This window comes from Octodon degus, unplaced genomic scaffold (genome assembly GCF_000260255.1).
Source record: "Octodon degus isolate 3935 unplaced genomic scaffold, OctDeg1.0 scaffold00112, whole genome shotgun sequence".
Classification (NCBI taxonomy): domain Eukaryota; kingdom Metazoa; phylum Chordata; class Mammalia; order Rodentia; family Octodontidae; genus Octodon; species Octodon degus.
Window position 1 is genome coordinate 5,730,949 of NW_004524688.1, and position 14,307 is coordinate 5,745,255.

Consider the following 14,307-nt stretch of genomic DNA (forward strand, 5'->3'; position numbering starts at 1 on the left):
CATTGAAACCACTGAAAGTTTATTCAAATATTGAGGCAAAATGATTTGTTAGCATCAGTGACATTTGATATTAGCTCAATACTCATATGTTGCCAAGAAATGACAACTCGGCCAGCTTTAAAAAACTACACACGAGATGGAGTAAGAGGAGCGATTCCTCACTATATCCAGTTCACACTGAGCTGGCAGCTAGATCACTCCTGTGATGCTTCTAGATCCACCCAGACTGCCGCTAGGTCCAGCAGTCAGGCACAAAGGAAAGGGAGGGCTGGTCATGTAGCTCAGGGGCACAAGCTACACCTTGTGCCTGGCAAGCACAAAGTCCCAGGTTCAATTCCTGGTACAAAAAAAAAAAAAAGGAATGTGCTTGGTCTGGGAATTGGTCACTTCTAACAGCTTTTAGTAAGATGGTTCCATGTTGAGATTCAGGTTTCCGAGATGCCCCAGAGCAGAGGCAGGAACAGGGAAGAGGAGCTGGGCACCTGGGACAGCATGCCCTGCAGCCACTCCTGGTCCATGCCCCAGGCTTCAGGGGCTGCTCTGTTCACATCAGCGCAGCCTCGCTTGGCCAGGAAGCCTACCAGTGTACAACCTCAGGATGACACAGCCTCTCCTGAGATACCACTCTTCACGAAGCTTGAGGACAGCCTGAGCAACAACAGCAAGCATTTATGAAGTTGGAGATGGAATAACAAGAAGTCCCTAACCAGACCAGACTGGTGTCCCTGAACTTGAGGCCTTGGGAAGCTGCTCAGAGATGGCATCCCCTACAGAAAGCCGCTCACTTGACTAGATTCCTCATGATGTTCAGGGAGGACCCTCTGTAGCCAGATCCAAAATGGTTCCAGTGGTTCAGATAGTGAAAGAGCTGATACAACTGTAGGCGCTTCTCGAAGCCCGGAGCCTTGGGGATTTTGCTGTGGTAGGCAGAGTAAAAGGAGCTGCTGAAGCCCCCAAACATGCCAGCTATCGCCAGTTCATATTCTGAGTGGCCATAGAAAGAAGCTGGGTCGAAAATGATGGGCCCGGTGGAATCTTCAGCCACATTCCCTCCCCAGAGGTCTCCGTGCAGTAAGGCAGGGACAATCTCCAGATCACGGAACAGGCCGGGGATCTTCAACTGCGGCAGGAGGACAGAGTCTTAGCACAGTGGTGACACATGCTAAGGGACACAGATGTTACCTGAGCACTGCTCCAGGCACCCCCCAAGCAGCAGCCTCATGCTCAGGTGTGTCTAGCTCACTGACGGTCACCCATATCCTGTCTAGAACCAGGCTCAGATGGGGCTCACCTGCCTTGACTCCTCCCCCACATCAGGGCCGAGTGGGACATGCTGCCAGCACCTGGCTGCCCAGCAGGGCCCTGCTCACCTGCAGAGCAGACCAGAGCTGAAGGGCCTCCCGGTCGCCAGAACCCCGCTCCACCATGTCCATCTGGGGTTGAATGCGTTGTTGAGCATAGAACTCGACCCAGTCCTTCTGCCAGTCATTCACCTGCATGGCACCAGCAGAGAAGGCAGGGTAGGGAGGGTGCGAATGCCTAGAAGCATCCAAGTGGAAAGGGCTGTGGGGACAGCACCCGGAAGGGGTGGTGGCCACAAGAAACTGCAGAGAACAAGCTAACCAGGAAGCCCCAAGGGGTCTTTTCTTTTTTTTTCTTTTTTAAATTAATTTTATTGAGAAACAAATAGCAATGAGACAGTTTCAAAACAGGAAGGGGTCTTAAAGACAGTGTAAGACCTTAGCTCTTCTTCCAAGAGTAATGGAAAGCAGGGATCCACAGGGCCTACTCGATATCCTCCCAAGACTGAAGAACACCAGGGCATTTCCTTTCCATCATATTCGCACTGACAGAGGCCAGAGCCACCTGACCTTCCCTGACCCCACGGCCTGGCCACACATGGCCCCTTTCCCACAGAATGGTAACAGAAAGGTCATGTAGATTCCTGTTCAAAAAGATCCCAAAGTTGGGCCTGGTGGCACACACCTGTAATCCTAGCACTCTGGGAGGCTGAGGCAGGAGGACAACAAGTTTGAATCCAGCTTGGGCAACTTAACAAAATCTCATTTCTTTTTTTTTTTTTTTTTTTTTTTAAAGGAGGGACTAAGGGTATAGCTCAGTACCACAAACAAACAATAACATCCAAGGATTCCAGCTACTCAGGAACCTGAGACAAGAAAACCACAAGCTTCAGCCTAGCCTGGGAAACTTAGTCTCAAAATAAAATGTTAGAAAAGGCTGTTTAGTAGTTGTCCTTCGGTGTCTATGAGGCACTGGATCCACAACCACCCTCATGAGCCAGGGATATAGCCTAGCAGTACTGCCTCTGTCCGGCAAGTACAAGGTCATGAATTCAATTCCCAGGCTGAGGAAATGGCTCAATAGAATAAGCACTTCCTTGGCAAGCGCAAGGATCTGAGTTCAATCCCCAGTTCTGCCAAAAAAAAAAAAAAAAAAAAGAATTCAATTCCTAGTAACAAAACAAAGCAAAGCAAAGCCAAACAAAACAAAACATAACCACCCTCATACCAAAATCTAAGAATGCTCAAATGCTTACATGACACAAATTTGCATATAATCCTCATACATCCTCCTATATATTCCTACATTGCCTACACTGGTTTTTTAAAAATTTTTATTCTTTTATGTATTTAGTACAGGGTTTACAGGGTCTCACTATATATATTAGGCTGGCAGTGATCCTCCTGTTTTCAGGCTCCCAAGTGCTGGGATTACAGGCATGCACCACCACTCTTGGCTAAATTTTCTTTTAAACTGGGCATAGTGGCTCATATCTATAATTCTAGTTCCTTGAGTAGCTAAGGCATAGAGAATTGCAAGAATAGCCTTAGCAATTTAGTGAGAGCTTATCTTAAAAAAGGGGGGCAGTGGGGCTGAGGATATAGCTCAGTGGCATAGCACCTGCCAGGCAAGCACAAGGTCCCGAGTTCAATTCCCAGTATACCCCCAGCCCCTAAAACACCTGACCCACCTAAATCCAGCATCCTGACTTGATCCTTTTTTCTCTGTGTTCACTTAGCATGTATGACAGGTAAACCCTCTATCACCTTAAAAATGTGGCAAAGAAAAAAGATTGCAAATATTTCATAGAATTGCCAGGCCTATCATTGGGAGGCCAAGGTAGGACTGCCACAGACTTGAGGCAAACCTAGGCTTTGTTATGAGCTCAAGGCCAGCTTGGACCCTATCTGAAAAAACAAAAGACCCTATCTGAAAAAACAAAACAAAAAACCATCTCATAAGAAAGAAAGAAGGAAGGGCCAGCAAAATAGCTCAGCAGATTAAAGCACCTGCAAGAAGGCCTATGGGGGTGGGAGGGAGGCTTGATCCCCAGGCCTGCCTTGCCAGCCTTACCCCCAGGGCACACTCAGACAGCAACTGAAACAGCGTGGTGGCGCACACCTGTAATCCCAGCTCTTGGGAGGCTGTAAACAGGCGGGTCACCACAAGTCTAATCTAGTAGTGAGACCCTGAATACGCCATAGACCCTTCCCTAAAATACAAAAAAAAAAAAAAAAAAAAAAAAAAAGAAAAAAGAAAGAAAGAAAGAAGGTGCTTCTAGGGGCCGGGGAGATGGCTCAGTAGAATAAGCATTTCTCTGGCAACTGCAAGGGCTTGAGTTCAATCCCTGGTTCCAAAGGGAAAAAAAAAAAAAAAAAAAGGGTGCTTCTTGCACCCCCACTGTCTGAACAGCTAGCTGGCTTGGCTATGGCTGTCACTAACCTGGGGGAGGTATCCACAGCAGGTCACCACATCAAACCCGAACTGGTCGACGAAGGGCTGTTCTGCCTGCCCAATTCCTCTTCCTTGCAAGCAAAAGGCAAAATGGAAAAGGAAGAGTTAGTGCTTTCGCTCCAGGAGACCCTGGCCCCAGCTCTTGGAGCTGCCTAGAGTCTGGGCTCAAGGTGTCCTTTTCAGCTCACATGCTCACTCAGACGAGCCTGGAACCTCAGGGTCATGTAGAACAAAGGCTGTCTAGGCAGACTTAGTACAAGGACACTAGCTGTCTCCACAGTGGAACCAGAGGATTATGGGGAGGGGAAGTGAACAATAGTATATTTTTTAAAAAATGAAAAGAGGGGCCGGGGAGATGGTTCCGTAGAATAAGCACTTGGCTGGCAAGCACAAGGGTCTGAGTTCAATCCCCGGTACCACCAAAAAAAAAAAAGAAGAAGAAAATAAAAAAATGAAAAGAAAAAAATGGATGATGTTCTTTAGATAGGGAAAATATATATATACATGTATCATAATATCATAATCCATCAGAAAAGGAGTTTCCAGGGCGAGGGATATAGCTGAGAGGCTTAAGTGCCTGCCTGGCAAGCACAAGGTCCTGCGTTTGGTCCCCAGTACCACGGGAGGAGGAAAAAAAAAAAAAGAGGAGGTTTCAGTGGCCAACACCGTGGTGGTCTCAATCCTGTGCAACTTACAAGACTCAAAGAAAATCCTGATGGTCTGACCTTGGCAGGTATAGGAACAGCATCCTAATGGGACCCGTCAGTAGACCCTCCTACCAAGCACAGATCCTGTCATATGCAGAGCCTGCTACACACAGATCCTGCTGATCTGCTTTCTGTCTAGCAGAGTCAGCACATAGGCTACAGATGGATTAAATACTGAAAAATACCTCACTGTTAATACCATACCAAGCTCTGGAGAGCACATAGTTGGGGCTTGTCATTCTGAACCTCAAGAAGATACTCATGGGGCCGGGGAGATGGCTCAGTGGAATAAGCGCTTCCCTGGCAAGCGCAAGGACCTGAGTTCAATCCCCGGTTCCCCCCACCCAAAAAAAGAAGATACTCAGAAGAAAAGATGGTAGTGTGTTTAAAGCACTTTTTTTTCTGTATTTAGGACAGGGTCTACAGGGTCTATAGGGTCTCACTATGTAGATCGGACTTGTAGTGATTCTCCTGTTTTCAGCCTCCCAAATGCTGGGATGACAAGTATGTGCCACCATGCCCAGTCTGTTTTTTGTTTGTTTTGAGGCAGAATCTCACTATGTAGTGCAGGCTGCTCTTGAACTCATTTATGCAGCCCAGGCTGGCCTTGAGCTAAAGCCAATCCTCCTTCCTCAGCTTCCTGAGGGATGGGATTGCAGTGGGGGTGGGGGGAGCACCATGCCCTGGCTAATAATTTTGTACATACAGAAAGACAAAACAACCTTTGATTGAACTCCCTTCTGGACAAAAATAAAACCAACAGTAATAATGTAAAATTTTGAGTCTACTAAATATTTCCTATCTCCTAAGTGCTTTATTTGCTCCTGATACAGAAGATGCCCCCCGACACACCCACCCACAAGTATACTTCAGTTTGTTAATTGCCCAGGTAATAGTTCCAGTTACTTCTGGTTCTTCGAAATGGTTGGTCACTGTGACACACAGCTGGTCTCTATGATGCACATTGTATAAACCAATCCTCAGTTGACAAGTCATTCTGTCTCTGTACTTTCTGTTTGTTTATCCCATATATACCCTAAACCACCAGAAATCAGGGCCTGATATTCTGAGAATGATTCCAATCAGTTCCTATCAACATAAATGAATATGCCTCCAAAGCCTGGGTGTCATTTCGGTGTTTCTGCTTGCCAGTGCAATGACAGGGCAGAGACATCCAGCCTTAGGGCTGAGATTCCTTTGCTTGACATCTGCACAATTCTGATTCTCACAGGAAGCAGCAGAATGCCAGCCCTGAGCCCGCCCTGCTGTATGTCCTTCTTGGGGCCCACCCACTCAGCTCCTTACCCACTGTGCTGGCCTCCTTCTGGAGCATGTCTCCCAGCTTTTGGTTCTGAAGGTGCAGGTCCGCAAGCTGTTCCCCAAGCTTTGTAGCATGACTGTGAATCCAAAAGATAGCAATTAAACAGATAACAGAAAACCTGCAGATACACATCTGTCCGGGAGATTTCAGGGCATGTATACTAAGTCTAGGGGTAGAACATCCATTCTCTCCGAGCAGGGGGGAAGATGAAGGGCCTGACTATTCCACAGTCCTTCCCAGTCTCATCTTGACTTTACTACAACTGAGTTCTATGTCATCATCTCACATCGATGGCATCCTCTTTGAGCCCTCACTCTACATGCTGGAGATCAAACCCAGGAGTGCTCTACCACTGAACTGCACCCCAGCCTGCATTATTTTGAGACAGAGTCTCACTAAGTTGCCTAGACAGGACTCATACTTGTGATCTTCCTCACTCAGCCTCCACTAGTGTTGGGATTATAGTGTATACCACCACAGCCGGCTTCTCTCTGGCCTCTGATGTGCAGAGCACATGCCACTTACTTGGGAGACTGTCATGCGTACAGTCATGGCTTCTTTATACCACATTCCTCAAAATTACACCTCCAAGTACAAGCTTCAGTAGTAGAAGAACCACACAGAAGAAAATAGAGCAAGGGGGAGGGCGTGGGGACAGACCTGCTGAGATACCGCATGTCCAGGTACTCCATCACCAGCATACTGCTGCCTCCAGGGCCATCAAGGACCTTAATGGGTCTGGGCACTTTCACTGTGTCTGTTTTCAGAATGGCAGCTAAACTTGCCATCTCACCTTCAAACATCCTTCTGGCCTGTCAAATATATAACAGAAGAGGAAAAGAAGGGGACCAGAGAGGGAGAGCAAGGTTACTCTGGAAGGGTTCTATGTAGACATGTTTTCTTCCGGCACAACAACAAGCCACGAATGTTGTACTGAGCACTCAAAAAGGGGAAAAAAAGAAAAGAATCCAAAGGGGAGGTAAGAATGATCAAAAGGAAAAATAACTTAGAACCCATCAACTCCAGCAGTGGGTAAGAAAGAAACTGCCATCCCAGTACTCTGGGAGCTGAGGCACAAGGATCTGAAGTTTGACCCCCCACCTAGACGGTGAGATCTGTCTCAAAAAAATTTTTTTTTCAAAATGAAAATTTTAAAAAGGGCTGGAGATACAGCCCAGTACAAAGGTGCTGGGTTCAACCCCCCCAGTCCCCACAAAAAAGAAAAGCAAAGCATCAGTAGGTGGTTCACTTTAATCTGTTGAAAATATCAGCTTCCTTTATGCCTTGTCAACCAAGTTCTGAATAACTGCAAATGCCAGTAAAGATGTAAATACAAAGATGTGTAAGAGGTGGACGCCCCTTAAAGAATGCACAAAACCAGACCAAAGCAGAGAGCTGAGGAGGCTGACCACTGCTCTGTGAACACAGGGGCTCGGGCGTATCTCTTAAGAGTAACTTCAAGGACAAGCAGGCGCCACACTCCTGTATAAGAAATGTGGAGAATCTCTCTAGATTAGGGCTGGAGGCTGGTCCTGTGGCTGTGCCGAGAGATTACCCACATCACGAGAAGGAAGGATTCTTTTCAGAATAGAAAATGACAGTTTGTAACGGGGACTGGGGATGTGGTTCAGTAGTAGAATTCTTGCCTTACATGCACAAGACCCTGGGTTTGATCCCCAGCACCACAAAAAGGGGGAGAAAAAAAAAGAAGCAATCCCAAGAATGCTTCCTAACAAAAGGAAAAAGGCACAGCAAAGGTGAGTCCCATCTGTAAAGGCACTGGCCGTTCTGGGGACCATCGGAACTTTCCTGGAAAGTGACCGGCCACTCCCGCTAAAGGTGGGACCCGGAGAACCAGGGCCTCAAAGGTTTTCTTGCCGTAAAACCAGTCCGCCGCGGCCCGCCCGGAGACGACGGGGGACTGTGGGCGCTGGAGGACAGCAGGACCCAGACACTGACCCGGGCCCGCCGCAGGCCCGCCCGCCGCGCCATACCTCCGCCTTGGAGTTCATTTTCACAAACACTCGCCCTTTGTCCGTGTCGTAACTCTGGCCCTGGCTAATGCACCCGCCGCCCGTGTGACCAGTGGCCTTGACGGAGTTGCAGCCCAGCTCCTGTTTCAGCAGCTCCTCCATATTCCCGCCGCAGCCCAGGGCCTCAAATCTGGGGGACACGATAAAGCCAGCGGCGCCAATGGTTGGAGGCGGGAGCCTGAGGACTCGGGGAAGGGGCGGGAGGCGGGACCGGAACAGACTGAGCGGTAGATCCGAGGCGGCGCGCGGATTGGGTGAGAGCATGGGATGGGCGGGACCAGAAGCAGGGGATTGGGTGACGCTGGGAGGGGCGGGACCAAGCGGGCGGACTTGCTTCTGCTCAGACCAGCTCCAGAGATGGACCAGTTGCGCGAGCTAGACATCAGTGTGAAGTGCGCTGTGTCCCACCTGCCCGTACCTGCTGGTGGACCACGCCCCGTTGGCCCTCCGTATCCCCGACCCTCTTTTTCCTGGCTGGTGACAACGCAGCCTCTTGCTCTGAGGGTGACTCCTTAGGGGAGCAGGTCCTGAAGGGGCTCCCTTAGGTTTGGAGTTTCGTTTTGCACGTGATTATCTGATTAGTATGTGTTTCTTGGTCAGACCTCCCTAAGGCCAGCAGGTAAAGAGGAAGATTTGTTTTGAGGATGGTGAAAGTGCAAGTTCAAAGTCTGTAGGGTGGGCTGGCATGCTGGGGACCTGAGGAAGGGCTCCAGTCTGAGCCCCAAGGCTTCCGCCGGTGGAATTTCTTCTCTGCTCCCCACTGGGGGAGGTTCTGCCCTGCTCCAGCGGCTCCTAGCCTTGACACCTCCCCAGCTTCCACCTGTCCCTCGTCCCTTGCCACCCATCTGAAGGTGCATGGCTTTGTATTTCTAGGATTTCTTGACATGGAACGGTGACTTACAATTCAAGTAATCACTCCATAATTTTTAAAGCCAAAGACAAACTGGGTATTTGTACTATGAAAATCAATAAAAGCTACCACTATCCCACTTTTTTTATTTTTTTTTTTTTTTTTTTTTTTACGGAACCAGGGATTGAACTCAGGCTCTTGTGCTTGCCAGGGAAGCACTTATTCCACTAAGCCACCTCCCCAGGCCCATCTTTTTTTTTTTTTTTTTTTTTTTTTTTTTTTTAACTTGGTACAGGGTCTTGCTATGCAGCTCGGATTTGTGGGGCCAGCACGGCATGCAGTACGGGGGATCGACCCTTGGACCTTGCACTTGCCAGGCAGGCACTTAGACCGAGAGCTATCACCCCAGCCTTGCTGTACCACTCAATAGAAAAGAGATCTCCAAGAATAATACAGGTACACAGCCAAGCTTAGTGGCGTATGCCTGTAATTCTAGCACTGGGGAGGCTCAGGTAGGAGGATTCCTATGAGTTTGAGACTAGCATAGGCTACAAAGTGAGTTCAAGGCCAGCCAGCCCTGTGAGTGAGGCCATGTTTCAAAAGACAAAATAACAATAATAATAATGGTACAATGACAAATCAAATATACATTAAATATCTACAAACTCCTTGGAATTCATCTAACTAAAGAAGTCAAAGATCTTTTCAAGGAAAATTACAGTACTCTTAAAAAAGAAATAAATGTCTACAAAGTGCAACAACTACACCACCATTAACAATGAAAAGAGGGGCTGGGGAGATGGCTCAGTAGAATAAGTGCTTTCCTAACAAGTGCAACGGCCCTGAGTTCAATCCCCGGTTCCGAAAAAAAAACCAATGAAAAGAATTCAATAATAATAGCTCAGCTCTTTGGTCTCGGTGGCACAAGCAAGATGATGAAGGGAACGTCATCCTTTGGAAAGCGTCGTAATAAGACGCACACGTTGTGCCGCCGCTGTGGCTCTAAGGCCTACCACCTTCAGAAGTTGACTTGTGGCGAATGTGGCTATCCCGCCAAGCGCAAAAGAAAGTATAACTGGAGTGCAAAGGCTAAAAGGCGAAATACCACCAGAACCGGTCGAATGAGGCACCTAAAAATTGTATATCGCAGATTCAGGCATGGCTTCCGCGAAGGAACGACACCTAAACCCAAGAGAGCAGCAGTTGCAGCATCCAGTTCATCTTGAGAATTGCAGCAATCACTCAGAATAAATGCTTTGGTTTTAAAAGATAAAATAATAATAATAATAATAATAATAATAATTCAATCAGCTAAATATCTAAAGATTAATAACGTTTAATAGTAATAGAAGTGGAGGGCGTGGGGAAGAGGAAAATGAAAGTAAAATTTGAAAAATAACAGGAAGATAAAAAAAGGAGAAAATATCCAATTAGGAAGTAAAATAAAATAAAATTAGGTTAAAAATAACAATAGAACAAACAAGAATAAAGAAAGAAAAATAGGAAAAGGAACCCCACTCAAAGAAGAGAGAGAGAGAGAGAGAGAGAGAAATTAGACTAAATTCCTCTGTGTATCTGAACAAGTGGTTTTTTCCCATGGCCTGAAGTATTGGAATTCACCAGATATGGGCGAGGGATAGTGAGTCACTACTAAATCCTATTGTGTTTCCACATCACATTTTTTTGATGTGAATCCAGTTCTGTTCTGCCTTTCTGTGGACTGTAGTTGTCAATAGTCCTGCTCTAGGACAGTATTTACTCCAGCGGGTCCTGTCCCTCTGTGCCTCCCAAGTTACTTTTTCTTCTGCTCAGCCTTACAGTGTCTCCCACCCCCATTCCAGAAGCCCTTCTGTCCTTGCATCCCAGGCTGTAGCAACTGTCCAAGCTGAAGGTGATCCCTGGTCACACTGATGGGGAAACCTGAGCAGCACACTGCATGTGTATGTGTGGTGTGGGGTAGGGATGGGATGGAGGGGGCAAGCAGCCCTCTAGACTTCAATGTCTGCACTTTCAGACCCAGCCCCCTCTGAAAACTATGCTCCACTGGCCTGCCTTCTCAGCCTCTCACCACAGAAGGTATGACTTCCACATCCTTCTCCACCTGAGCTCCTGCACCCTCTCTATAACTGTTTCTTGAAGCCAGGTACCCCTAGAAATCCTAAAGTGTAGTTCTATGACTTCAGATTCGTGGAGTAACTCAATCTTAAATGTTAAACATCTTCCCCAAATGACTCCTGATTAATCACTTTTTTTTTGAGACAGGGTCCTGCTATGTCATTCATTCCAGCCTCAAACTTGAGGTAATCCTACTGCCTCAGCTTTCTGAGTGCTGGGATTACTGGTGTGTGCCACCACACTTGGCTATTTTGATTCTCAGAGATCTAGTTGTCTCCAGGCCATTATCCCAGAGAGGCTGTGTTTTACTGCTAGTCTTTTTTTTCTTTTATTTGCCCGATTTATTTCATATAACATTATAATCTCAAGGTGCATCCATTTTCCAACACTTGACTTTTATTATTTATTTATTTATTTATTTATTTATTTTTGTGGTACTGAGGATAGAACTCAGAACCCTGCGCTTACCAGGCAAATTAACTGTTATTGGTAATAATTTTTTAATTTTATTTATTTAAGTGTGTGTGTGTTTTTCTGAGTTTACACACCTATAATATTCAATAATGGAACTTAGAAAAAATGGGGTATACCTATGAATGTCCATTTTGTATCTGTGTATTCAAAGTGGTTGGGATAGATATATAGTTGCATTCTCTTAATGAATAGAATGATTTGTTCTAATGGTGTTTGTAAATAGGATCACAAGTCCGCATCTTGTACAGCAATTAACCACTAAGAAGAATATATGCAGTGTATTATTTGTTGAAACTGTACTTCCGATTTGATTTGAAACTGTCTCATTGCTATCTGTTTATCAATAAAACTTTGAAAAAAAAAAAGTGTGTGTGTGTGTGTGTGTGTGTGTGTGTGTGGCCAGCTCAGCCCACCAGGGGGCGGGGCTGGCTGGCATGTGGTGCTGGGGCATTGAATCGCGGTCCCTGTGCTTTGCTAAGCTTGTTCTAAGTAGGTGCTCTAGACCACTGAGCCATCTCACCAGCCCAGGAATAATTTTTTTAAAATGTATTTGGTACAAGGTCTACAGGGTGTTCAGGATCTCACTACATAGATCGGATTCGTAGTGATCCTCCTGTTTTCAGCCTCCCAAGCACTGGGATTATAGGCACATGCCACCACACCCAGTCTTACTGCTAGTCTTTGCTCCATCTTTTTTTTTTTTTTTTCCTTTTGGGTACCAGGAATTGAACTCAGAAGCTTGTGCTTGCCAGGCAGGCATTTGTGCCACTGAGCTATATTCCCAGCCCTACTCCATCATTTTTAATGTCCCCTATATATATATTTTTTATCAAATAGTGTATGTGGGGCCAGGGAGATGGTTCAGTGGAATAAGTGCTTCCCTGGTAAGCGCAAGGGCCTGAGTTCAATCCCCGGTTCCGAAAAAAATAGTGTATGTGTGTTTTCATGTTCTTTTCCACGTGTATATTGCAGTTGAGCATTTTATTTACTTTTTTTTTTTTTTTTTTTTTTTTTTGGGAAGGGTCTACAGGGTGTTCAGGGTCTCACTGCTAGATCGGACATGTAGTGATTCTCCTCTGTACAGCCTCCCCTAAGTGCTGGGATTACAGACAAGGACCAACACACCCAGTCTCAATTGCTGTCTTTGCGTGCCCCAGGGGCAGGGTTGGCATCGCAGGCCCGGGGATCGAACCCTAGCCCCTGCTAGCAGGTGTTTTATTATTATTATTTTTTATTTTATTTTAATTAATTAATTTATTTATTTATTTATTTTTTATTTTAACATTTATTGTGGGGGGGGCGGCAGCTCAGCCCACCAGGGGGCGCGGCTGGCTGGCATGTGGTGCTGGGGGATTGAACCGCGGTCCCTGTGCTTTGCCAAGCTTGTTCCAAGTAGGTGCTTTAGACCACTGAGCCATCTCTCCAGCCCAATTAATTTATTTTTTGTGGAGCTGGGGATTGAACTCATTCCCTTGCGCTTGCCAGGCAAGGGCTTATTCAACTGAGCTATCTCCCTGGAACCAGGCATTTTAATCTGCTGAGCTATTTGGCCAGCTCTGCAGTTCACCATTTTAAAGAGAAAAAACCTTAATACCTACAAGTGTGTGTGGACAAACATGTAGAGAATGAGAATTAGAACTTATCTTAAAGGCCACTGAGCAAGTGATTTTTTGTTGTTTTTTGTTTGTTTGTTTGGTTGGTTGGTTGGTTGGTTGGTTGTTTTGAGACAGGATCCTGCTATGCAGTTCAGGCTGGCCTTAAGCTTACAGGGATCCTCCTGGCCTTGCACTTGCCAGGCAGGCACTTATTTTGTTGAGCCATCTCCCCAGGCCATATCTCTGTTTTGGTCTGTACTCTTTTTTTTTTTCTTTCTTTTCTTTTCAGTACAGGGAATAAAACTCAGGACCTTGCACTTGCGACACAGGCGCTTATGCCACTGAGCTAGCTTCCCAGCCCTGTTCTGTGCTCTTTATTGGACATTTTCACTCTGTGCCACGAACACCAAGTTTTCATTACAACTATGCCACAGTTAAGTTTTTGTTAAGGGATTGTTTCCAGGAGTGAATGTCACACCGTGCATGGCAGCGCATAACTGTGATTGCGGCACTCTGGGAGGCTGAGGCAGGGAGGATAATGAGTTATACCCAGGATGGACAAGTCAGTAACTTGACAAGACCCTATCTTTTGTACAGCAATTAACCACTAAGAAGAATATATGCAGTGCATTATTTGTTGAAACTGTACTTCTGATTTGATTTGAAACTGTCTCATTGCTATCTGTTTATCAATAAAACTTTGGAAAAAAAAAAGACTCTATCTTTAAAGAAGAGGAGAGCTGGGGATGTAGCTCAGAGTGAAGGCCTGGATTCAATCCCCAGAATCAGAAAAATAAATAAAATAAAATAGTGAATTTTATCTAGCCAATTTAACTCCTGATCAATTTCCGATTTGTTCAAATGATTTTTTTCAATTTTCCTTTTTTTTTTTTTTAATTTATGTATGTGGAGGGCTGGCCAGATAGCTCAGCAGACTAAAGCACCTGCTTCAGCAGAGCACAGCGGCCAGGGTTCAATCCCCGTTGTACCATGCCAGCCCTACCCCCAGGATGGGCTGAGATGGTGATTGAGACTGGGCGTGGTAGTGTATGCCTGTAATCCGAGCATTTGGGAGGCTGAAAACAGGAGGATCACTACAAGTTATATCTATGCAGTGGGACCCTGTACACCCTGTACATCCTGTAGACCCTGTCCTAAATTAATAAAAATAAATAAATAAAATTTATGTATTTGGTACAGGGTCTTGCTGCACAGCTTGAATTTGTAGTGATCCTCCTGTTTCTGCCTCCCCAGCACTGGGATTACAGGCATGTGCCACCATACTCGGTTTTGGTGGCCAGCTCAGCACACAGGAAGGGTGAGGACAGCACGGCATGTGGTACTGGGGATCTAACCCGGCTCCTTGTGCTTGCCAGACAGGCACTCAGATCGCTGAGCTATCTCTCCGGCCCTCAATTTTCATTTGAATGGAATCATTTTTATCATACCAATTTAA

The 14,307-nt window shown here is 46.1% G+C and overlaps 1 protein-coding gene and 1 pseudogene across 1 annotated transcript; one reads left to right on the top strand and one right to left on the bottom strand.

Moving 5' to 3' along the window:
• Positions 1–8,023, bottom strand: Fn3krp (fructosamine 3 kinase related protein). The gene is made up of 6 exons (XM_004639448.2): positions 7,779–8,023; positions 6,445–6,596; positions 5,769–5,860; positions 3,745–3,827; positions 1,371–1,493; positions 1–1,120 (listed from the first exon to the last, which is right to left on the bottom strand). Exons 1-6 carry the CDS (start codon positions 7,917–7,919, stop codon positions 782–784), a joined length of 930 nt encoding a protein of 309 aa, XP_004639505.1. The 5' UTR covers positions 7,920–8,023; the 3' UTR covers positions 1–781.
• Positions 8,024–9,599: 1,576 nt separating this feature from the next.
• On the top strand, positions 9,600–9,906 carry LOC105743280 (annotated as a pseudogene).
• Positions 9,907–14,307: the final 4,401 nt, after the last annotated feature.

Bases quoted from the DNA above. Each gene is read 5' to 3' on its own strand.
- Fn3krp (XM_004639448.2), bottom strand. From the start codon at position 7,919: ATGGAGGAGCTGCTGAAACAGGAGCTGGGCTGCAACTCCGTCAAGGCC. The intron at 6,597-7,778 runs GTATGGCGCGGC...TATATTTGACAG, and splicing joins AAATGAACTCCAAGGCGGAG to GCCAGAAGGATGTTTGAAGG. The intron at 5,861-6,444 runs GTCTGTCCCCAC...TTGGATTCACAG, and splicing joins GACATGCGGTATCTCAGCAG to TCATGCTACAAAGCTTGGGG.